This window comes from Anabrus simplex, chromosome 1, assembly GCF_040414725.1.
Source record: "Anabrus simplex isolate iqAnaSimp1 chromosome 1, ASM4041472v1, whole genome shotgun sequence".
NCBI lineage: Eukaryota > Metazoa > Arthropoda > Insecta > Orthoptera > Tettigoniidae > Anabrus > Anabrus simplex.
This window is the reverse complement of record NC_090265.1, coordinates 1516628824-1516655902: the sequence shown is the minus strand read 5'-3', so window position 1 is coordinate 1516655902 and position 27079 is coordinate 1516628824. Positions and strand designations below refer to the sequence as shown.

The window sequence follows — 27079 nt, the reverse complement described above, 5'->3', positions numbered from 1 at the left end:
TACATTTACACTGCTGTTGTAATCCCTACTTTTATCTATGATTGCAAAACCTGGACAACTTATGGGAGAAACCGAAAATGCCTGGAAAAATACCACCAACAATGTTTGCGGAGAATACTGAAAGTTACACGGCAAGGTCGTCGAACGAACATTAGTATCCTCGAGGAAGCCAACAGTACAAGCATGGAGGCAAAGATAGTCAGGCATCAGCTACACTGGGCTAGCCGTATTGTCCGCATGCCAGATACATGCCTCCCAAAGAAAATCATGTACTTCCAACTAATGAATGGCCAGCGTAACCATGGAGGGCAGTTTAAACGATATAAGGATGTTCTAAATTTTAATCTCAAAAGGTGTCATACTGATGTGGTCAACTGGGAAACTACAGCCGAGGATAGGCCCAAATGGCGTAGCATTCTATACAACGGAGTTGAACATCTAGAACAAGATAGGAGAAGATTAGAAGCTGAGAGGAGGAACCGCAGGAAAGAACGAGCGAATGCAAGGAATGGTGTTCTTGCACAACCATCTGCTGCAACAACTAGTGTGTGCTGTCACTGCAATAAAATCTGTACATCCAGATTCAGACTGTTCAGCCATCTGAGATGACACAATTAATATGCCCAAATGACATTGTATTTATTTACTATATACAGTAGAACCTCGATAATTCGAAATCGGTTAATTCAAAATCCCGCCTAATTCGAAGAAGCTCTCGTTCCCGGAAACATGAGATATAGTTTTGCATGTTATTTCAATTGTTTAATTTGAAATACGGATAATTCGTAATTTGAAGTACAATGTCGGCCCCATTACCGAAATTCAGACTTTTAATTTACATTTAAAAACAAGAGTATGTTACAGAGTAATTTCAACTCGAAATTTATCTGTTCCGCGTCATAATAGAACGCGCGTTCCGGAACGTGGAGGGGTAGCTTTCCGCACTTACACTCACTTCGGTGGGTCTACAGTGCGCTTCATAATTGCTAAGTTGAATGAAATCGGAATTCTTTTGTATTCAACCTTTTAAGGAACGCCGTAATATCACACAACAGGCAGTGTGCGGGAAAACAGAATCCACGAACACTGGCAATGCCGACAGTTGATGAAAAAAACGTGGCTCATATAATAAATTCGTACGCACCGAACAATATTGTCATTGCCGGTGAAACTGCATTGCTTTATTTTCATGCCAGCCCAAATGGTCTTATGGTTTTAAAGGAGAAATTGCCAGCCGGGAAATCGTACAAGGGTGAGGGATGGGGGTCATAGTAGTGCGTTGCAATGCACATGGAAGCGAGATACTTTATCTCCTCGTCATAGGAAAGTTCGATAAGCTACAATGTTTTAAGGGCGTCGGGCACTTTCCATGCCAGAACAAAGCATATAAAAATGCAAACAGTACAGAACAGTGGCGTATACTGAGGGCTACCAAGGCTATCAGTGAAGCCCAAACCTCAAATGCGAGCGATGGAAATCTAAAGCACATTATATTGTAAGCATTTGACACATTGTTCCATTTGCAAACCTTGAAAGCAATGAGAAAACACGTCGCACGTATTTCTGAGAACAAGGCTTCGGAGACTGATATTGCAGCCCAGACTCTCGCCCCTTCCCATCGACTCACCTCACGCGACTTGCTGCTGTCTGCCTACAGGCGTGGGGACCAGCGGAGGATAGCTGTGCTAGGCTTCAGTCCGTCAGATCGCCACTGCTATCACCATGCGTTACTCATCATGTAGGCCTATACTTCCTCACCTCATCCTTCTGTCTTAAATATATGGATAACGGAGTGCTGGTATTTCACTCCCGTTTACTTCTACATCCTTGTAGGAAGACAATGCAGGGCTGCTGTTATAGGAGTAATATAGTTTTCTTTTTATTGGTAGATCTGCTAAAATGAAACGCAATCTTTCAGGTTTAATGTTCTCTTTTGTTGGTTGGAATCAAACCCGTGATCATGGGTCGGACACCACCACTCCACTGATCTTCCGAGGAAGATAATTAACCATTGAACAATGGGTACGACCGCTGTAAAATTCAACATTGTTATTTTCCGAGGAAGATAATTAACCATTGAACAATGGGTATGACCGCTGTAAAATTCAACATTGTTAACGATTATGATGATGTTAATAATAATAATAATAATAATAATGGTGCATGGCTTGGTGGTGACCTAATAAGGATAAAATGAATGGCAAAGATGTCATAAACACTCAGTTCCCAAGCCAGGGGAAATAACAGTATGAGGGGGTTGATTCTGAAAATTGAACCGGGGCCGTCGGACCAAAGGTAAGCATTCTATCCATTTAGCCTCAACTCGATTGATCAGCTGTTGAGTATTGGCGGTGGCAGAGGCCAGGGCAGTAGCTTGTGAAGCAGCCTTGACAACACAGCGGGTAGCTCCGTTGGCTGTTGGCTGCAGCTCAAAATGCTTAAGGCTTGATGTTCCCTAAACCAACTATCGAAAAGGGGTAGCCTAAATCTAGTGGTAGCCCACGTCTTCATACCCGCATATGCCACTGGTACAGAAATACAAAAAATAATGCATTTGCACAGAGAAACCGGCATAATTTATCCCCGTCTTTGAATTGTGTAATTTTTTTTTCTTTCATTGCGTGAGCTTATGTTTGTCAGTGATTTATCAAAGTGCATTATTTGAACATTGTAAATGCACCTTGTTGGATACATTTCGGAAATAGTTTTTTTTCCATGGCATTTGAAAGGTTTAAACTGTGAATCCAGGTGATTGCATGTATTAATGGGTCTTAGAATACTTTGTGCTGCGGCAAGTGTTTACATTTCTGAAGTACGAGAGAAGTGCCATGGCGGGAAATCGTACAAGGATAGAGTCACAGGAAAGTTCGATTTTAAGGGCATCGGGTACTTTCTGTGTAAATACAAGGCATCTCAAATGCCTACAGTATAGCAATCCAATTAATAAAGCACTTGCACATGGGAGCCAGCATAGATTTCTCCTCATCTTTGAATCGTGCTTTTCTTTCTTTCTTTTGTTGCGTGAGGTTATGTTTACCAGTGTATTATTTGAATATTGTAAATGCACCTTTTTGGATACATTTTGGAAATAGTTCTTTTTTTCATGGCATTTGAAAGGTATAAACTGTGAATCAAGGTTAATTGCATGCAGTAACGGGCCTTAGAATATTTTGTAACGCGGCAAGGGTTGGTACTTCTGAATTGCGAATTGGCGGTTAATTCGAAATCACGTAATTCGAAGTCCGATTTTTGAGTCCCAAAGACTTCGAATTAACGAGGTTTTACTGTATTCATTTGACGAATAAATGGCTATGTTGATAACGATGATGCTTGTTGTTTAAAGGGGCCTAACATCTAGGTCATCAGCCCCTAATGGTATGAAATGTAATGACAATTTAAAAGTCCAAAATCATCCAGTGACCAGAATTCAAAACATGATGAAGAAGAATGAATGAATGGACGGATATGTATTTAAAACGATCGGTGGATCTGACCCGTAATGCCCCATATTTCCAGAAACTAGCGTTAAACAATAGTATTACTGGCCAAGGGACTGCTTCTAAAGCACAATCCTGAATTGATGATGCTTGTAGTCTAAAGGGATCCAAAATCCAGGTCATCAGCTCCTCATAATGGTGAAATGTCAGTTAACACCATTATTATTAAAAATCTATTTTAAAAAATCACTTAAGACAGTTACTACAAATCCTAAAATTAAACATTCAAAGAAAGTGTCTGAGCAGAACCAGGCACTACAGCTAGTTTGTTATAAAATTAACTACAGTTCACAGCAATTAGTTCTCTTTCAAATCAAATGTGCTGACCATGATTTGAGATTTTTCAAGCAAGGTAGCTAGCTCCTAATAAGCAATACCACAGGGAAACTAACATGAGACAGTATCCCATATTAGGTCACCCTGTCGCATATTGGGAACTCTCTTAGTTTTTCAATTAATATAAATAATTTCGTCGAGTAGAATCACTTGCCGTGCGTAAATGAGCACTTTACATTCTGTTTACAACATGGTTTACCTACATATTTTCAAAAATCCATGACGTGTGATTGTTTAATTTTGTTTTACTTAAACCTTTTGAAATATTGGAATGTTGATCATATGTCCTTGTCACATACCTTTGTATTTTAGAAGTACCAATTGAAGTAGTCTGACAAACTCCATTATGGGTAAAATTTTAATGAGAGCTCTTCCACTGACATTTACAAAATTATTTTACCATTTTCAGATGTTGCCTGCTGCTAAAAGGAAAACTTGGGACAAACAAGCTATGGTTTGTGCAGTGAGATATGTGAGGAAAGGAGAAATGGGATATCTGAAAGCTTCAAAATATTCTGAGATGCCAAAAAAGGAGTCTAGGGAGATACGTGAAAGATAAGATTCGTACATCAGAGGAATTAGGAGATATTCATCTTTGGAGAAAACCTGTTTTATCATCCAATCTTGAAAATGAACTTGTGAAGTACTGTTTGGTTATGGAAAATCAGTTTTATGCCTTGAGATGTAAAAACATACGGAGTATGGGCATTTCAAATGGCTATTAGAAATGGTCTTCATAATCCCTTTAATTCAGCAAGAACATCAGCAGGAAAGAAATGGCTTTAAATATTTCTGAAAAACATCCGATCTTATCATTGAGAACACCACAAGGTATTTCAGTGGCAAAGGTGAAATCATTTACTTCATAAAACGTGACCAAGTTCTATGATATTTATGAACCTGTAGTAGCTAACGTAAATCATAAGGCACTTAGGATCTTCAATGTTGATGAAACAGGGGTGACAATTATGCAGCACAAATACAGTAAGGTCATAGCAATGAAAGGTAAAAAAAAAAAGGTTGCTGCTTTGACTTTGTCGGAGAGAGGGAAGCTAATCACTATCATAATATGTATGAGTGCGGCAGGCACTTAATATTCCACTATTAATTGTGTTTCCAAGAAAAAAATATAAAGGAAGATAAATTTCAGCTTGCCATCCAAGTGGCTGGATTTACTACATGGTTTGATAATTTTCTACAATTTGTGAAGCCATCAGCAGATGACCCTGTAGTTCCTAGTTCTTGATGGACAATATTCCCTTACTGAAAACACTGATGTGGTTAGAAAAGCAAGGGAAAACCATGTTATATTGTCTGTTTGCCTCCTCATTCAACCCCACTGATGTGGGAATAATGGGGCTATTTAAAACGTATAGAAACATGGCTCGCAAACAACCCTGGTTGTGTAATAACCTCATATTTGGCAGCCAAGCTGTTTGGGGCAGCTTCCAAGAAAGCAGCTACAATGGAAGCTTCTGTAAATGCCTTCCAAAAAATAGGGACTCGTCCCTTGCAATAGGCACATCTTCAGAAACCACGAATTCACAGCACATTGGGAAGTTGACTCTCACCCTTCGAACCATAGCGAATATGGAGGTGAGTATTCCTCTCCGATCACATCAGAAAGGCCTGGTACGAGCAGAACATCTATGCTAGACAAGTCATGAGTCCACAAGACATCAGACCCATGCCTCAAATCAGCACGTCATCTCAGGATGCAGTGGGTCCAAGGAGACCTCCATTTACAGGATCTGTTGAGCTGATAACATCTTCTCCTTACGGGAGCCCAGGTCAATTTGCTTGCCAACTATGTTTAGAAGGAGGGATTTCGACATGACATACACAAAGCAGAACAAGGAAACAATGGAACTCCAACGACCAGGACCAACGGAAAACATTTCGGAAGCCCGGCAAGAAGCTAGAGAATCTTGCAAGATACGTTTGAAGTAAGTGTCAGGTACGCGATGTGTTGAACCAATGATCATTTTGGCTAGGCATTGGTCTATGTATGTGATGGCCCCTATCGAGCATACAACAGTGTCTGAGAGGACGAATTGATAAAAGCGACTAATGCGTGGGCTAGCTACTCTTTATTCGGAAAGATTATGCACAGGTAATGTTGTGAGAAGAAGTATTATTTACGAGAGTGCAGGTCACGACTTATGTATCTTGATCGTGTGGGGACAGCATTTAAGTATTCAAGATTTTAAACTTTGGGAGAATGGCATTTATCTTTCTATTTTCAGAGGAAAAGAACAGTTTCAGATATTCATTTCAATGCATAGTAGCCTGCTTGTTTGAATAGATTTTTCAAGTACATAAACACTATTCCCAGTCCAGCATTTAAATCGAAAATATATGACCTACTTACGAGGTTAGATAAGAAGAGTTGTCCCGCGGCTGATTGGGAACTGGTTTTTCACGGTCAGTGCAAATTACCCCGGCAGTAGTATTCTAGTAACTGGCAGGTTAATCTTGACCCAGTTTTCTACACCGTGAACGAGGGGATATTTTAGACAACATCCAGAAGCAGAAGCAGCGACGGAGACTACGAGATCACATTTCTACACCACGATGGAGACCCAAGGACTGACTCAGTTCTATTCTGAAGGCACCACATTCAATATGGCTGGGTAACACGAAGGGGAGCCGGCTGTCCTGAAGGCAGGCAACAATAAGTCGACGAAACAGATGAGTACTAAATTTTCAATGTAATTATGTATGTGTGCATGTGTTTTTTGTAGCAAAAGTAGTCTAAGCTTTTGCTGGAAGGACTACGTCCTATTAAAGTAAATGGTAGAAAGCTTGTAAATGTAAATATTATTGTAACGTAAATGTGGACCAATTGCACGAGGTCGAAGCTTGCTTTCTTTCCATTTTATTCAGATTTTTTAGCTGAGTTGTTAACGTCACTCCTTTTTACAAGTCAGTTTTCTTGTTTAGCCTCATATTTTTTTGGATTTGTTTTCTTTTATGTTTGAGACGCAGTGTACGTCTCAGGGCTTAAAGGTAAATGTAAATAAGGATTTAAATTAAAGTCAGGAAGGACAAGATTAAAGTATTATTAATGGGAGCTTGACGTGTACAGAAACATTCCGTCATGTTTTCTAGGATTTATTGCATGATGTGTGAATGAGATGTATGACATGGTGGAATTTGGATCCACAAAGTTTGGTAGGTAACGTCATCTTCATGATTATTTGAATATAAAGATGAGTGTAAATTAGTGATTGATTCAGGAGTACCTCAAACTTAGTTTCGTACTCCAAGTTCCGAATATTTAGAAGCAATTTTCTGTAAATTTATTATTATTATCATTATTATTAATGCGAGTTTCTTGAGTTGAAGATTGAGATATTTCAGTAACTTTCATATGTTCAGACATGATCAATTGCCTATGTGGCATTTCCTTAGTTTCCAGTTATGGTATTATTACACAGTTGGTCACTTTATCATTCAAATGTTTAGCTTTACAAGTGCGAGTGCTTTGATTTGTGACTAGCGCAATCTTGTTTCTTTTCATGCGGGAGAATGTTAGACATCATTTATATTTGTATCAGTTCTTGGCAACATTAGGACACGTGATATTTTGTGTGATTATTAGTAAGAGGACGCGATCCTCGTTTGAAAGGCCTGCATTTTTCATGTGTGTGTGTGACTTGTCTCGGGTAGACTGATGAGCAGCATGTGTTAAGGGTTGGACCCTGTGTGTTTTTGATATTTGCTGTATTATTTTGGGAGACTGAATCTCTGCTTTTGAGTCACTCCGCCATGTTGTTGGTGAGGGTGTTACGTGTGTCTACCAAGGAGAGTTTGTTCTAGCGGCCTGTACTTTGTGATGATTTGCTTTTATGATATAACTGCACTGAGGAATATTCTGTGTCACGTAATCTTTCCCAGGGACCAATGTTGAATTATCTGTTTTAAGTTAAAGCTTACTCTGTTATGTTTTATGAATTTGTGTCTTGTAATTTACTTCAGGAACCTAGTGTATGTTGAATAGGAAGTGTTGCTTGAAGTGTAAAATTTATTTCCTTATATTTTCCATCGAGACTTTGAGTGAGTGAGAGTTGTGCAAATGCAGCATGCTTTTCTTGGTGAGCCCTGGAAAATGTGACATCATGTTTTTGTTTCTTTGATTGCGTATATTTGCTATTTATGTGATTTTTGTGTGTGGTTTCGATTCACAGTGTTTTGTCAAGCGCATGAGGTTGCTCATGATTGAGGTGTATATATTTGTAGGAGGTTTTACCACTCAGCGTGTTAGATATTGTACAGTTAGATTAGTTTTCGTCTCCCCTTCGCGCATTACATCACGTCTTTTCTTAAGGTTAGGGACCCCCACTGCAATATCAAGTATCCAGGAAAGGGGAATGTACTCATCTACAGTTGAAAGTGTTAACAAAAACAAAGCCAGGTGTGTGGTGCGAGCATGCTAGCCGAAGTGTAAAATTATAAAATTCAAGAATTTGCTTGTAATGTTAAGTATGTGTGTCAGCATACACTTACAGATTTGTATGATACTTTGATTCTCAAGATGGACTTTATCAAGCTGAGAGAATAATTCTGAGCTTTGTAAATCTGATCACTATGATATGTTTGCTTTTCATTTTTTCATATTTTCTTGTTTATATTTAATAAACAGATTTTCCTTTAAACTGATGCCATGCTTTGCCTTGCTTTATTTATAGGTTTTAGTTGACCTCACAGTGTCCATATTAGCTATATGTTTCCCATCAAAATCCAGGGTGTGTATATTTTTAAGGTATTATTTATCATAGGTCGACCTGAATACGCATGGGAGCGGCTGACTAATCTGGGGCAAATTACCTTGATGGTAGAAACGGGGACAATATTAGACTGCAGGCTTTCGGCACAATCTGCCATCAGGAGCAAGTCGTCAGCATAGGCCAGACTGTTTACTACATTTCCACCTGCCTGAATCCCTCCCTGCCACTTTATACCTTTCAGAAGATGATCCATGTAAACTACGAACAACAAAGGTGAAAGATTACAGACTTGTCTAACTCCTGCAAGTACCCTGAACCAAGAAGTAATTACCATCAATTCTCACTGCGGACCAGTAGGAAACATGCATAATTTTCAAAAATATTTATTTTGAAAAGTACACCAATGAAATAGTACGTAAACGTATTACATTGTGGTAAGTTGCCTTGTTTTCTACCATTAAAAATATATTTAAAAGTCCCTTTCTGCAAGGCGAGTAAAATGTCCTCTGACATAAGCGGCACGCTGTGACATCACGATCCAGTACCGCATGCAGCTCTACCAGCCATTGTGCATCAGCTGTTACTAAAAGCCGACTGTTTATTATTCGTGATCGCAAATAACTTCAAAATGACAGAAAAAGTGTTCAACACAGCATAGTCAGACAATCTACCCTGTGTAGATGTCATCATTCTTGAAAAACAGTGACTTTTGTGGCCGCAGAAATTCGCGGATCAAAAGCAAATTGGTAAGTGGCATCTTTTATATACGTGCAATGTACTGTAACTCATAGTATTAGGATGAGAATGAACCTGGATAGAAATTGCATCATTTTCAACATTTCCTTCTAGACTGATTTCCATATTAGAGAATAACATAACATTTTCAGGTTTTCAGCATTACTAAAATAACAAATATGATTTCAGCACTAACATAAACATATAGGTAGCATTATAGTACTAGTCCGCCTCTGTGGTGTAGTGGTTAATGTGATTAGCTGCCACCCCCGGAGGCCCGGTTTCGATTCCGAGCTCTGCCATGAAAGTTGAAAACAAATAGTACGAGGGCTGGAACGGGGTCTACTCAGCCTCGGGAGGTCAACCGAGTAGAGGGGTCTCGATTCCCATCTCAGCCATCCTCGAAGTTTTCCGTAGTTTCCTACTCCTCCTCCTCCTCCAGGCACCTAACATAAGGCCACAGCCATTTCCTTCTTTCTTCCTTGTCTATCCCTTCTGATCTTCCCATCCTCCCAGAAGACCCCTGTTGAGCATAGCAGGTGAGGCCGCCTGGACTAGGTACTGGCTCTCCTCACCAGTTGTATCACCATACCCAAAGTCTCACACTCCAGGTCACTGCCTTTGAAGCGGTAGAGGTGAAATCCCTCGTTGAGTCAGAGGGAAAAACCAACTCTGGAGGGTAAACTGATTAAGAAAGAACGAAAGAAAGAGAGAAAGATCATAGTACTATAGGTGTAAAATCTATCATTCCTGAAAATATATATATGGTTGGGGCAACTGGCCTACCCACTTCCGAGGCCCACGAAAGAGAAACATTAAATATCTTGGTGGAGGAAAAAAGTTAAACATGATAAAGATAAAAAATATGACTTCATCTAGTTTTCACAAATCAGGCTGAGTGGTTCAGACGGGTGAGGCGCTGGCCGTCTGACACCAACTTGGCAGGTGCGATCCTTGTTCAGTCTGGTGGTAGTTGAAGGTGCTCAAATACATCAGCCTCATGTCGGTAGATTTAATGGCACGTAAAAGAACTCCGGTGGGACTAAATTCCTACATCTCGGCGTCTCCAAAAACCGTAGAAGTAGTTAGTGGGGCGTAATGCCAATAACATTAATTACATTTGGCTTTTAACAAGCTGAGCATATCAAGCAAGAAAAGTGTCTTGGTGACATTTTTGTCGTTCAATATAGGAAAGTCTGTGTGTGCTGTGATTTTTACCCTTCGGTTTATTGACTTGGCTTGTATAACCTAAAACTTAGGCTAAGTTTGGATAATATTTTAAACATCAACATCACTGTTATTTTTAGTACCAGTAATGTATTTTCATCTGTGTGCAATTATGTTATTTATTTCATTAATATTATGATAATTATTATAATTGAGCATAGTTAACTTTTAAGAATGAGACCACTCTAACCGACAAGCATTGGTTTTGTGTAGAGATATACATTTGTTAAATTCACATTGTTTTCTTTCATGACGTACATGCCTACTTTTTGTTATATTCTAGAGTATTTAGCTTTAGTCTAAATTTGTTTAGAAATGTAAGCTCTTCAATAAAGACATAAATAACTATTGCATGCCAAGATAAACTAGTATAATTAGAGCTGTCAATATGGTTCATAACCCCTTTGATTTTTTATCTTGACATGGATCACCCAAAACTTAGGTTAGGTTTGGAGAATACTTTAATAATCAGCATTAATTAATGCACTGTTTATTACTTTCATATTCCAAGATGTAATTGAAGCATTTAATTAAAGTTTTATCACTAGAATAGCTGACATGAAAAAGTGATCGAAAATTCAAACAAATTCAACTTATGTTAAAATGATTTTCCAATATATCCCCAGCACTTCTCTGGCTTGCCGAAATCCATTTCTCCCTAGTTTTAGTGACCTTTGGATAATTTATAAACAGTTTGTTTGTGGTTGTATGTGGTATGCGATGTGCTATTGCACATCGGAACTACACATCATTTATAAGTTTTCTGCCTCACTGTCTGCACAGGATACATTTGAAGTCCAAAATATACCACTCAGATTATTACCCAATGTATATACCTCGAATTTAACTATGCCAGACACTAACATAAAGTAGAAATACGTGAAGTGTATCCTGTTTCTCACAGCACACTATGTGTTATTTCGTCTGCTAACTGAGTCAACCTGTATGATGATGTCAGACCAATGGAATCATGTACTTGAGTCACGTGACATTTTCGTACTTTAATTTAGAGTTTTATCATGTTTGGAGTTATTATTTGTACATTCTGATCACATTTTTGAATTCTGCATGCAATTTTGAATCAGATTAACATATTTTTAATTAAAACCCTGGATCATGCATGTTCCCTATTGTCAACATAAATGCCTTTGATTGATTTTAATAATCTACCCTTAATCCCATAGTCCCCTAGTATGGCAAACATCTTTTCCTGTGGTACCCTGTCATATGTTTTCTCTAGATCTACGAAACATAACTGGCTATTGCTCTCACAGCATTCTTCAATTACCTGGCAGCCCCTCTGTGGTCTGAAACCACACTGGTTTTCATCCAACTTCGTCTCAACCACTGATCGCAACCTCCCTTCCAAGATGCCAGTGAATACTTTGCGTGGTATACTAATCAATGAGACAAAATGGAAGGGGAAAGGTAAAAAAGAATTATATTGGAGTGGAGAAAAGATGGCAACAAATGGTATTGGTGTTATATTGAGAGAAGACCTAGCGCAATATGCGGACAAAATTGAGCACATTAGTGACAGGATAATTCAAGTTAGACTTGGACTTGAGAGTGGAATCAAGGATTTTATACGCGTTTATGCACCCCAATCGGGAATTCAGATGAATGTTTAGAAGAGTTTCTAGAACGGGAAAGTTGTATTGAAGACAAAGAGGTTATAATAATGGGAGAGACAAATACATATGTTGGAACAGACAGACAGGGAAAAGAAGAGATAATTGGCCCCTATAGTTATGGAAACCAAGAGGAAGAAGGAGATTTGCTAATAGATTTATGTAGAAGAAATGGATTAATTGTTGGCAATGCATGGTTTAGAAAAAAAGAACTCACAAAAAATAACTAGATATAGTTGGGGAGATAGAAAGACAAAGACAATGATTGATCTTATTCTGGTGGAGAAGGAGAAACTTAGATAACTGGAAGATGTGACAGCAGTGCAAGAGCAGATTTCAAAGGAGACCATAAAGTGCTGGTAGCCAAATTAACACTTGGTAAAATAATGAATAGAATAAAAGGAAAGAAAATTAAAGGGATGGAAGATAAAAGAGAAGGAAATAAGGGAAAAGTTTCAAGAGGATCTGAAGAAAGAAAGTCCCAAAGATGACGTGAACAGTGTGGAAAAGAAATGGACATGTTTCAGAAATGGTTTTGTAAAGTGTACAGTAAACACCTGTGGAAGTCTATCAGGGAGGAAAAAGGGAAAGGAGACTCCTTGGTGGAACAACAGGGTGAAGGAAGCAGTTAAAGAGAAACAAATGGCTTCGAGGAAGTGGCTAGACAGCAATAGTACAGAGAATTGGCAGAAATATAAAGAAGCCAAAAAGGTATGTAAGAAAATAGTACAAGAAGAGAAACAGAAAAGCTGGGAAAGTTTCACAGAAATTTTACAGGTGGATATAAAGTGAAGTAAAAAGGTTTTGTATGGTTTGGTGAAGAATAGTTTACAAAATAGGGAAGATACAAAATTAGTAAAAACTGAAACAGGGCAGATATTCATGCATAGAGCCGACATACTAAAAAGATGGGAAGAATATTTCTCAGAATTGCTAAATATTAAACACAGTGAACTGGTAGATGAGAAGGAGCAAGAAGAAACAATGGGGAAAGAAGGAGAACAAGAAAAGGAGATATCGATTTTAGAAATAGAGGAAGCCATACAAAAGATCAAGAGCGGTAAAGCAGCAGGAGTGGATGAGGTAACTATGGAAATGATAAAAGCAGCAGGACCAATAGGGCTACAGTGGCTGTATAGATTATTTAGAATAATCTGGAGGAAGAAAGAGATCCCAGAAGAGTGGGGAAAGGTTTTAATTATCCCAGAGATTTCAAAAAGGTGATAATAAGGACTGTAATAACTACAGAGGGATCACCCTTATTGCCCATGCAGCTAAGATATTTGAGAGAGTATTGGAAGGAAGACTGAGGAGGAAGCTAGAAGGAGAACAGTATGGTTTTAGGAAAGACAGATCAATGTTCAAACTGATCTTTACATTAACACATATGATGAAGAAAAGATGGGAGTTTGGAAAAGACATAGTGATGACATTTATTGATATTGAGAAAGCTTATGACAGTGTGCCCAGACAGTTGATATGGGACACATTAGGGAAAAAACAAGTTAACAGAGTGGAAGTGCAAATGATGAAAGCTATGTACAAAAGTTGTGTTAGTAGTGTGAAAACTACTATAGGAAAAACAAAATGGTTTAAAGCTGAAATTGGTCTCCGACAGGGAAGTGTACTATCCCCCATACTATTCTTCATAGTCATGGGTGAAATTCATAAGAACATTAAACAGGGATTGGGAAGACAGGCAACAAAAGCCATGTGGTTTGCAGGTGATATAGTGATATGGAGTGAGGATGAAACGGAAGTGCAAAAACAAGTAGATGTATGGAATCAAAAGATAGAAAAATTTGGGATGAAAGTAAGCATAGAGAAAAGTGAAATAATAGTGATGACAAGGGGAAGGAAGGAAGGAAGGAAGGAAGGAAGGAAGGAAGGAAGGAAGAGGAAAGATAAAACTGAATGGTAATATTTTGGAAGTGGTTAAACTTTCAAGTACTTGGGAAGTGTGATCCCAGAAGATGGAAAGATAACCGAGGAAAGTGGGAAAAGAATACAACAAGCAAACAGCTTCTACCAGTGTAAGGGGTATTTTGTTGAACCAACATGTCCCGAAGAAATGTAAGAAAGCGTTATATTCAACCTATTATGAACCCATACTAAGCCATGCAGCTGTATGAAAACCTGTACATTCCTAAAATAATTTGTAATGTTAAAGTCATGAAAATCATGTAATTTTGTTTATTTAGAATGTAAAAATGTAATATTATAAGAAGAATGTGTAGTTAGGGAATATTGCATATGTGCATCATTATATTTTGTATAAATTTCCGTTTGGGTAAGTCTGTAAATATGACCTAGCCGTAAGGATTGTACAACCGGGAAAACAGCGACTATATCGGGAAGGACGGTTGAAGTCAGTTGAATGTGTTGCAACAAAGTGGCTTGGAAACATGGGGTACGGCCAGGTAGTATAGGCTGAAGATTGGAGTGGATCAATGTGGATGTACGTGAGTGGACGTTCGATGTCACATCAGATGCACGATAGCCAATATGAGGGCTTTGTTTTAAGCGAGGTTGGGTTGACTGAGTGATGCATGAGGAAGTGCCTGTGAGAGCATTTCAGGACTCTATAACCACGTGCAGCAAGCCTATATAAGTACGTACGTGTGTGCGGCAATTCATTCTGACTCTGATTCTGTTTCTGATTGTGTTTGTGTTCTTGATTCTCTGTGTATCTCACTCAGACTGGCGCGCGGGAGCTACTTTGCGCAGATTCCTAGGCGATGCTCTATTGTTTTTAAGTATATTTTACCTACGGAGTGAGCACGCTAAATATCGTTGATGTTACAAGTTTCTGGTGGCCGTTATGTAAAAGACGCTACTAAGTGTTTATTTGTAATTCCAACTCTGTATAATAATTAGACTATAATTCTTTTACGAGATAATGTACAGTGGATGTGGTGATGCATACCGAATCTACATTCGGTAGTGGATGTGTGGTTGTGCACAGAGCTAATTCTTGGTAAAGGAAATCGTCGGCCGAGTATGCAGTTTTAGTTGGAGAAAAGTGAGGCGTCACACTAACCTGTGGGGCAGTTGGGAAAGACTCAAGACATCGATGAGGAAGTGTGTAAATAAGGTTAGGGATGCTCTTCGTAAAGAAGGTTGCATCCGTACGTAGAGAAAGTCGTCGTACTTTTCTTTACCAGAACACAATTTTTGTTCTGTAACAGTGGAGAGAGGTGGGACTCTTACCTGGAGGTATGTTAAGAAATGTATATCTAATGAAAGTAATGATTTTGTTGGTGGTAGTAGTGTGTATATTTGCCATAGTAAACGACAAACGAGTAGGTCTCGTCACGTAATGATTTTGTTGTTGGTAGTAGTGTGTATATATGCCTTTGTAAACGACAAACGAGTAGGTTTCGTCAAGTAATGATTTTGTTGTTGGTAGTAGTGTGTATATTTGCCTTTGTAAACGACAAACGAGTAGGTCTTGTCAAGTAATGATTTATGTTGGTCGTAGTTGTTTGTAAGTTGCCTTTGTGGACAGAAATCAGGAGTGGGTCTCATCAAGTGATGATTATTGTGGTATTTATTATATATTTTTTATTATTTTGGGAGTAAAGTCATGGAATGAAACTTGCAGTAAATCTTTTTATCAGTGGAGTGAGGATGAACCTGGCGTGCTACCCACATCTAATTTCAGGGGTAAACAGGTAAGGTTATAAAGTAAGTCTGGAGCTTCGTCAGCCTGATGACCGTCGCCTTGGGAGAGGGAGTTTCTCATTGCTCTACATAGTTATATATTCCTGTAATTGTTTTACAGGTGGCGCCCAGTCTTGGTATTTATACTTATTTTACTCACCGTTTATTCATTTCATTTTTTCTATAGCTTGCAGTAGTTACAATAGTCTATTATGGATCTTGTACCCCTACCCTCCCATGTGTAGCGGTGAATAGCCGTATGCTTGAAGAATGTATTCGTAACTGCTAAACCCATAGCAGCACAGAAGTCCAGCAAATGCTTCCCATTCCTATTAGCTTCCATATCTTCCCCACATTTACCAATCACCCTTCCATATCCTTCAGTTCTATTTCCAACTCTTGCATAGAAATTGCCCATTAGCACAATCCTATCCTTACTGTTGACCCTGACTATGGATGTCACTCAATGCTTCATATAACTTGTCAACTTCATCCTCATCTGCTCCCTCACATGGTGAATACAATGAGACAATTCTCGTCCTAATTCCTCCAACAAATCTACTCACATCATTCGCTCATTTACGTGCCTAACAGAAACTATGTTGTGTGTAATATTCCTGATGAACAGCCCTACCCCACATGCTGCCCTTCCCTTTTTAACACCCATCAAGTACACTTTATAATTTCCTATCTTTTGCACATTATCTCCCCTTTCTCGATTAACATTTATTCCTAAGTACATCCAGATGCATCTTCTTTGCTGACTCAGCCAGTTATACTTTCTTTCTTCCACAAGCCCATTAATACTGATAGCTCCACATCGAATTCCATTTTGTTCATCGAATTCCATTTTGTTCACCAAACTGTCAAATGGGAGTGGGACTCTGTTACTCCCATAGGTCTGAGGCTTGCTTAAAATGTTCTGAGCTCGGTAAATTTGTCAAGCAGGATGCTACCCTACTTGCACATAGGCCAAGTTAGGATATCTCCTCTAATGGGTTAGGGACCACTGATGGATTGTATAGTCCTAGCCGCCTGAGCACAAGGAGGGTCAGAATATATCCGCCCACTCTCATTCCGTAGCAACTGGTATCCCGACTCTCAGGACCACTTACTAGGCCACTCAGGCATTGCCCAATGCAAGACCTCACACTAATTTATCTGTTACCGAGTATCTGGCCAGACATTCTGTCACTGTCGTCCCACATCCACCATATTTGCCAGACCTCTCACCATGCGACTTTTTCTTTTTTCCGTGAGTGAATTTGCAACTGAAAGGAAAGCTTCAAGATATCGCAGACATCCAACTGGCTGTGACACACGAGCTTACATGCATCGCAGTTGACAATTTCCCTGCTCACTTCCAAGACCTCCAGAAACACTGACAATTGTGTATAGATAGCCAAGGGGACTACTTCGACAGGAGCTTGTTAAGTGCCACTTTTCTATTTTTTACAACCTCAGTCCTGGAACTTTTCTGTCATAACTTGTACAACTGGAAATATACAGATGGGAGTGGGAAATAAGGTACTGTGGAATGTATGAATAATGCAGAGTAGGTTTACCAGGTGTAGGATATAAACCGAGGAAACTGTCAGTCATGAAATCCTTGTGCTACACACTGTTTTTTCTCAGAGGAGTACAATAACCTTTATGGCAAATCTTCAAAGTAGTCCCTTCGATTGTCCAAAACACACTACCAACGATGCAGGAGACATCAGATACCAGTTGCCTCACTGTATGTGAAATTTGCAAATTTATGTTTCACAGCACTGGCAAAGTCCTCTCATGTCCCAAATCGTCTCCCATGCTATGGTTCTTTCACTTTGGGGATGAGGTCGAAATTGCATGGAGACAGGTCCTTTAAGTATAGCGGATGTTTCAGTATTCCTCCACTACAGTGATTAAGTTGCCACCACACAGCCTCTGCAGCATGCCGTCTGGCATCATGGAGAAGGATGACATTGAGAAAATCTGGGCGTTTTGTCTCTAATGGCACAATGTAACTGTCTCTGAAGACAGATTCATAATACTGTATGTTGGTGTCACCGTTGAGGGATGAAATGACACACAATCACACCTTTGACATCGTTAGCCACAACGACCATCAGCTTCAAGGGGGAAGTGTTTTGCCAGAACTTTAGTCTTTGTGGTGATCCTGCATGTTGTTGTTCTGCAGACAAGCTCTGGTTTATACACCCTGGTTTAAAATTCATCCATGTTCACCATTGTCTCCACCATTTGCTCACTTTCCTGCTGGTAGCGTACCAAGTGCTCAGAGTATATGGCATACAGTGTCCACTTTTGCATGTCCGAGAGTGCATGTGGCACCTGCCATGATGCATTTTTACAAAAAAAATCCCATAAAATTCTGTGGGTGGTTAGTTTCTCAATGCCTGTTTCAGCTTGTAACACAAATAGTGATCATTTTCTGTCCACATCCATGCACTGGGTAATTACTGCATGCGACACATCAGTCCGGGCACTGGACCATTGCAAGCCGCTGCTTGTTTCATGGCTGAGCGGAAATGCTGCTGTCCATCTCGCAAAGGCTCAGTACAAGAGGGCATTATTCCCCACAGCTTCCACAGGCACTCTTATGATATTTTTTGGCATGGTGACCCTGGCAAACAGGCAGTTTGGTGCACGCATGCTGTTCTTACCTTGTCACATACATTCTGCATGGAGCCTGACACACTGCTGCAGTCCCATCACCCTGTATGTGGAACCTGTGCCATCTCGTGCTGTGTTTGTGTACTATGGGAGTCATGCTTTCCAGGACATATGACCATTGTATGATAACACCATGAAAATGTGAGGAAAAAAATTAGTTGCCATGACATATGCTTCAATCCTCATAACAATCATCATCATCACGTTACAGATTTAAGTTTATTAACTTAATCATTGCGGTTTGATTTTATAATGGTCCGTATTAACTACAATCTTTACTCCAGTAAATACACATTTGATATTTAAAATCAGCCTTGTCAATACTTCGAGTTATTTACTAATTATTATCACCTAATTAACCGTACATGTTTCGAGGACCTAACTGTCCTCTTCCTGAGCGGTTTTTCTCACACTGCCAAATATCTCTTGGACCTTTTCACTTAAATAAACACCAGCCTTATACTTAACAAATCCTCTTGTAACCTTTATTCCATATTTAGTTTTAAACATCTCTTAGTTAATATATACTATGTGTCATAAATAAAATATGTCATGTCATAAATGTCATAAATGAGGACTGATATACACTATTCTATTTACAATCTTATTTAAAATGTCTTAGCCTTGTCTGTTACCTACAAATACAAACAATTTATTAAACTTCCACCTGTCCTCAAATATTCCCTATAATGGTATCTCCTCACTCCACACTATGTGAATCTACTGTGGTCCATACATAAATATAAGTGACCTTGACATTAGTCTTGGGTAACATGCCTGTCAGTAGAAAATCGATCATTGATTTGGATAACACCAACAGAGGTCAAGGGCAAAGTGATCGCACTAAACTTTAAATAGAATAACTGACAGATTTCAGTTTTGGGTGTCAATAAGCAAACATTGTCCAATTTGCTAGAGGAGGAGTAGATATTGATCCTGATATTGATGTTCTACTGTTAAATCTATTAAAGAAACCATTTAAAATAGTTCCTTTAATAGATTTAGACAAGTAAATACAGGATCAAATAAAATACCTATTATGGTTAACAGTTCTACTGTTACCCAAGGCTAAGGTCAAGGTCAATTAAGTTTACGTATGGACAACAATTGATTTATTTAGTGTGGAGTGAGAAGATACCACTATAGGGAGTGTCTGAGGACAGATGGAAGTAGCAGCATTTAACTGACGAAAACTCTGGATTGGATGATTTTAATAAATTCTAAGAGATGCTAATTTTAATAAATTGATTGTATTTGTTAGTAACAAACAAGGCTAAGACATTTTAAGCAAGATTGTAAATAAAATAATGTAGTTTAGTGCTCATTTATAACATTTATGACATATTTTATTTATGACACATAACTGAGGTATGTTTAAAACTAAATATACAGTAAAGGTTACAAGAGGATTTGTTAAGTATATTAATAAGTGAAAAGGTCCAAGAGATATTTGGCAGTGTGAGAAAATCTGCTCAGGAAGAGGGCAATAAGGTCCTCAAAACATGTGCGATATATTAGGTGAAAATAAATAATTAGTAAATAACTCTTAAGTATTGACAAGGTTGATTTTAAATATCAAATGTGTATTTATTAGAGTAGAGATTTAAGTCTCGCTAACTATTTTTATGGTGTTTGGAGATGCCAAGTATTTCAGCATGCCAAATATGTCAGTATTTTGTCCCACATTCTTTTACTTGCCAGTATACCTACCACACGAGGCTGGTGTATTTGAGCATCTTCAAATACCTCTAGATTGAGCTGGGATTGAACCCGCTAACCTGAGGTTAGACAAATCAAGAAACTCATAAATGTAAGAACTTATTTATTCTCCCATAACCAATCAATTGCAAGTATATGAAATCTTAATTTCTATGATCTCACACAAATAAAAGCATCTGAATGTATTGGCTTTGCTATTGACAAAGAAATATGTATCTTAAGAAACTATAAAACAATACATTTAGCAGATAAGGGTATGGGGAGGTTTTGATGTTAATAACTTTTTTGCTAATAACTAAGGAACAAGACTGAAAGAAACTACAACTATAAATTTAAATAAATGTTGCTTACAGCTGAAGTTATTGTGCCCAAGATTGATTCAGGGATTCTACCAGCTTTTTTCAAAATTAAATCCAGAGAGCCTCCATCCATATACTCCATACAGATGCTAATTTCACCATCGCTGAAAACAGGAAGTGAAAAAGAATTAGGCTACTACTACTACTACTTCAGTACTGGATACAAAGCCAAAGAAAAAAAAAATTCAGATTAACTTTCCTTACCTATAAAATGCTCCATAGAAACCCACAATATGCGCAAAGTTACATTCATGAAGAACCTTGAGTTCTCGGATGATTTGCTTCTTAATAGCAGGTTTTACTTCTAAATGGATGAGCTGAAACAGACAAAATTAATTACAAATTTAGTCTAAAACATTACCACAGAAGATTTCCAATGGGAAGTTGTTTGATCTTGGTATCTCTACTGGGTGCTATCCAATCCAGAACTTGCAATGGACTGCCGCATGAACAACTTCTATTAAAGCTACAACAGCTCGGTATAAGAGGCAGTTTATTGATGTGGGTGAGGTCCTTCCTGGAAGGTCGAACACTGTGTGTGTTATACGGAGGGGCCCGGTCACAACCTATCAAAGTGACATCAGGAATAGTTCAAGGTTCTGTGATCGGTCCCCTGCTGTACGTCGTGTTTGTGCTCGATCTTCCTGGATGTATAACCGCACACATGGCACAATATGCAGATGACACAGTTCTGTATAAAAGTATAAAAAACATAGAAGACAGTCGAAAACTACAATCAGACCTACAAAATTTATCTGTATGGTGTTCCGTGAATGGGCTAAATATAAATAGAATAGAATAAGTAGATCAAGAAACTGCATAGAGAACACATATGAACTAAATAAGAATGTAATACCACAGTGTGCAAATATCAAACTTTTAAGATTAATTATTTCTAAGGATTTGAAATGGAACCTGTAGACAGAGGAGGCAAGGCAAAAAGCAATAACAGTCATGCGATTTCTTAGCAGGAACATAAAAGGCTTCAAATCAGAGGCCCTACAAACAGCCTACCTCAGTATGTTAAGACCCATACTAACCTATGGTTTTCCTGCGTGGAGTCCCACCACAGTCACAAATCTAAACATACCTCAGAAAACACAAAATCGGGCGGAAAGGCTAATAACTTACTGCTCCCATCTTCATTCGGTTAACCTCCCACAACTGTCAAAAGAACCGACTTGATCTTCGTCTGAAAATCCCTTGCCTGCTCCATTAACCTTGACCCGTTTTGCAGCCTTTCCCTATCCTTTTGCTCTGTCCGCAGAGCCGTTAATCTTGTCCCTCCACTTGCCCGCACCACCTCCTACCAATCCGGTTACTACGGCCGCTCTGCATATCTCTGGAATAAGCTACCATCTAAAATAAAAGCCTTGCCTCTAACGCAGTTTACAAACCATGTAAAAAGATGTCAATCTCTGCGTGTACATGGACGGGTATGAAAGGGAGAGAAAATGTCGTCGAGTGAATGAATTACTGTACGAGTGTTAACATGTGAATAATGTAAATATTATACATATTAGCTTAGTAGGTCTGTGAAGCAACTAATGTACATGGGGCTTGCCCTTTTTCGCTGTATGATTTGTGGTAAATAAATAATAATTGCAACTAAGCAGATTGAAGTTCTCAAAGAAACAGCAGACAAAACAGGATTGCAAATATCTTTTGAGAAGACGGAGTACATGAACATAAATACCACTGACCCAACCTGGACAATGAGGACCGAGTATGGTGACATCAAAAGAGCTAAAAAATTCAAGTGCCTAGGAGAGACTTTGACTCCAAACATGAATGAAAAAGCAGCAATTCAAGAACATGCAAGAAAAATGGAAACTGCATTTAGATTATGTCAAAAAACCTACAAATCTAAGTCACTCTCCTACCAGGCCAAATTCAAGCACTATAGCACGATAGTCAAACCTATGTTTATATGCAGCTGAGACAATAGCCACAAAGGGACTCTCAGATTTGGAAAAGAAAGAAAGGAGGTTCCTTAGAAAGATTCTTAGACCCAGAAAATTATCAGACAAGTTTACACATTGCATGAGACCAAACCAAGAACTATACCAACAATTTGAGAACATCACCACCACAATGAAAAAGAGGAGATTGACGTTCTATGGACATATTAAAAGGATGGAGTCAGAGAGACTTGCCAACAGGATTCTCACCTTCCAGGAGAACAGGAAGACACAAGTCCCACGGGTAAAAGAAGTCCACCGAGATTTAGAAAAATGTGGGATTACGGTAGAAGATATAACAAACAGAAAAATCTTCAGGCAGAGAGTTGCGGAGGTGAAGGACCTAGCTGATGAGAAAACGAGGAAGAATAGAATATTCTCGGCAGAAGAACGAGCACGAGCAAGGCAACGGATGAAAGAATACTAGCGAAAGAGGAAGGAGAAAGATCTTGAAAAAGCAATGGAAGTTGCATAATCGCAGCCCATAGATGGCTGAAACGAAAAGAAGAAGAAGAATGTATGCAGTTGTAATGAATAGCAATATCACTAATTAATTATTCACTATTGTCAGTTCAAAGAATTGCCCTGAAATGCTATTATGATTCTTGTTTTAAGGTGCCTGACATCTAGGTCAGGGGCTCAAAAAACGCTATCAGGCACCAATTCTTGAACATGTATGTCTTAACAGCATATTTTTGGCTTCAAAAGTTTTCATTGCACAGACTTTGAAATGTCTCTGAGTATCAATGCCAAACATTCTATTTATTTACTGGTTCTGACATACTCTACTTCAGGCCATAACAAATGTTTAAAATCTAGGAGCAAGCACTCAAACCTCCGAGCCAGGTAATTTTTTTTAGTACTTGCATCGTTAGCATACTAGCGTCTGGCCTTCTGAAAAATAAAACATGATAGTATTAGCAATAGGTACTGTGATTTTATAGTTTTATACACTGCAAAAGATTACCACAAAATAAAATTTAAAACTAGCCAATTGTTGCATACTTATATTTTGATACTGTTCTAAGAAACTTGTAAACTGTAAATAGTAAAGTGAATATTGTCGTCAACAACACCAAATTGTAAAATTCCTTTGTATAGATTAGTTAAACTATAAACTTAAACTATATCTATCTACCTATCTATAAAAAAGTATGATACAAGGAACAACCCATACCTACAAGACATCCTTATTGTGCATTTTGTGTCCGTGAACTTGCCTAGGAGCTTCGTATGCTGTTAACATACGGAAATAAATTTCACGAGAGTATGTTCTATTTCACTTTACATTAACAGTCTGTTAAAATAATAAATTTAATAGCAAAAGAGATTATATTTTGTTAATAAAGGAGCATCGCAGGATATTATTGTGTGTCATTTACATGAGAAGTACTGTATATTAACCCTTTAAGTGGGTATGACGTCTTTAGAAGTTTTCGCGCTGGGCTTCTACAGTGGGTATGACTGCATTAGTCGATCGTAAAATGTATCAGGTATTTATCTTGAGGGTGAAGGCATATGGCGTTGCCATGGAATCTATTGCATTAGTTGATATAAGTTTTCCACGAGATCATGCTGTGTATTGTTTTTTAGAGCTGTCACAGCTTCGTGAAATGTATTTGTTTTGGTGCCTTCCTCGAAGTTCCCGTCCAGCCATTTATGTCGCGAAGCATGGCTTCCAAACGTAAAGTAGATCGGCTTGATTGTGTGGGTATTTCGACAGTTTTAGAAGCGAAGAGTGATGATGAGCTATCTTCTTTATCTGATGATGATGAGTGGATTCATACTGATGAAGAAGACAGTGAAAGTGATCCTGAAAGTGAAAGTGAAGTTGTTCCAGACGAACCAAGTGACGCAGACGATGTTCAAAATGTAACTCAGCCGGCTCACTTTGTTGCAAATAGTGCCCCAAGACCAAGGTTTGCTTTTACAGGTGAAAATAAGAAAAATATAGACTTTAGTGACGAGCACAATGTCGCAGAATACTTCAGCGTGTTCGTAGGTGATGATATATTCCAGTGGGGAAAAAGTACTCGGGGCAGGTTACGCATGTGGAGAATTTAGTACCCAGTTAAGGGGTTAAATTTTGAGTTATTTATATGTCAGTAACACTTTCTTTACGAAAAGTTTTCTCAACACCCAAATGTTTGTACTTAACATTAATTTTTCTACTACTGCTTATATAACATGGCCTTGATTATTATTTAAAATGGTAATAACATTAATTTCAAAGCAGAAATCGCCCATACTTACCAAGGTACTCGCTGTTAGCTAACCTCATTCTCTTGTTCAACCGAGTTCAATAAATCGTATGGAGTGTCTATTATTACATGCGCTTTGCAATAGTTCAGACACCAAACCGGGAATTAAATATATAAAGCGGGTGATTATGCTCAGTTCGAAAAAGAAGGCACCGAAGAAAGAATTTTAGGCACCAGGGATTGTTGTGCCCTGCTCTACTTAATGCACATTTAATGCCAATTCCAAACAAATCTATAGTTGTTACTTTAATTGGGGAGGTTTTTATTGTATTCTCTGACTCATCTTTGAAAGCAGGAAAGAAGTAACGTAGTGATAATGTTGTTTTATCCTTTGATCACATTCAAGTTCCCACTGAGGACCAGTAATCGAGAGTAGGCCTCTGGATGCAAAACTAGTGGGTTCAAACCTGGCAGAAAAATTGTATTCTCAGAGTGGAAAAATATTAATACGGCACTCCATATTGTATGCTGTTGGCAAATATAAGATCTCTGGCAACAAACTCTGTGTTTAACCAATAAAATCAAGTAAAATTTGGCAACAGGTTGACCAATACAGTTTCTCTGCCATCTGATAGAGTAAAATGGATCATCGAAATGGACAAGCAAGCAGTTTGATACTGGTAATGATTTGCTGTTCAATAAAATGCTTGCACATGGTACTTGGGGCCATACAATCATGCAAGAGAGGAGAAATAACAATTGTTAATATTTCCATCTCTCAGTCACTCCATGTGAGATTTGTGCTGGACTAAGCGGAGGCAGGACAGGTTTTTCTCTGGGTACTCCGGTTTTCCCTGTCATATTTCATTCCAGCAACACTCTCCAATATCATTCCATTCCATCTGTCATTCATTAATCATTGCCCCAAAGGAGTGCGACAGGGTTCGGCAGCTGGCACTATTTCTATCCTCGCTGCCAAATGGGGGCTTCATTTATTCCATTCCTGATCCGGTCAAATGACTGGAAACAGGCTGTAGATTTTCAATTCTTCAGTATTTCCATCTCTATACAAACATACTGTGACCGTGTCTGTCTTTTCTTTGTAAGGCTTTGTGAAGAGCAAGTTAGCCTGGCTCCAGCTGCAAATAATGTCACCAAGTTAGGGATCCATCCACTCGCTACTGCAGCAACCAGTCAGGATCAAGCCAAGTGCACAAGGCCAGCCCCCTCTGCCACCATTCTGTGATCTAATTTCAGGCCTCCCCGACAGTGCGAGAAAGGACTAGAGGGTGAAACCCTGAGCTTTCAGATTCCAGAGGACTCCAAGGGTTTCTACACTTGTGAAGTATCTGGAAGGGCAGGCCTCCCTATTTAAGGAAGGCCGAATGAGCTTCAGTGGTTCAGTTCTGCTAGTGACTGAGATGGTTTGGTTCTGTCAAAGGTTCACTTGAGTGGATTCAACTGTGGAGCACTAGATCAGTCAGTGGACAGCAAAGAAACTGAGTGCTGTAGGTACTGTGTGTGTAAACTGACAGCAAGTGCGGGACAGTGCAGCTGAATGATGTGGGATAGTGAATGATCATTGTGAGTGTATGGACTGTTACTACAAACAGAACTGTAAAGAATGTGTTGTATGCACAAACTATGAACTGTGTAATCGTGATGGTGTACAGTGAGTGTAATCGTGAACTGATCTAGGGTCCAAGTGACAGTTGTAGCACGACTGGTCTAGTTTCAAAGTGTCAAAGTAAATAACTAGACTGACTGACTAGTAAGAGTAAAGATAGAACACTAACTGGTGTAATTGTGTGCCTGTGTTGTTGTATAAGCAATCATTAGTTAGTCAATACATCCTAGAGTAAATGCTACCAGTTGTGTGTTTATTTACCTACCAGCCTTCATGTTACAATATTAAAAATGAAACTGCATGCTTGAAACGTTTCTATGACTCATTTTCCACAGCCCCATGAGACTAAATAAAATCTATTCTGAGTTAGACTTAAAACATCTAGCACCTCTATTTATCTTAAAACCAGGTGAGATGGTCAGTCAAATTTTAATGGAGTACTTTTCAGATCATATCGTGCCCATCAAATGTCAGAAACCTAGGCAAGATATTACTTTTAATTTTACACGTAAAGAATGATTAAGATCTCACAATTCAAGTAGCTTGACTCAATCATCAGTAGCAACAATGACATCCATCCTAGCATCCATAGTATTGTCAATACGGCATGTCCAAAACTGTGATAAGTCATTGGAGTTCTCTGAGAACAACAGAAACCTAAAGGCAAAAAGCTATAACATATAGCTTGTCCTGTTAGCCTGTAGGGAATGAAGTATTGGG

The 27079-nt window shown here is 38.7% G+C and overlaps 1 protein-coding gene across 4 annotated transcripts in view; it reads right to left on the bottom strand.

Annotated features, from left to right (window-relative positions):
- Positions 1 to 27079, bottom strand: part of Dsor1 (mitogen-activated protein kinase kinase 1) — a 172468-nt gene that overhangs the window by 86387 nt on the left and 59002 nt on the right. For all 4 annotated transcript variants that reach the window (XM_067153266.2, XM_067153269.2, XM_067153267.2 and 1 more), the window contains 2 exons: positions 20775 to 20887; positions 20563 to 20674 (listed from right to left, as the gene is read on the bottom strand). In XM_067153266.2, the coding sequence (XP_067009367.1) occupies positions 20563 to 20674; positions 20775 to 20887 (225 nt within the window). The remainder of the gene's footprint in view (positions 1 to 20562; positions 20675 to 20774; positions 20888 to 27079) is intronic.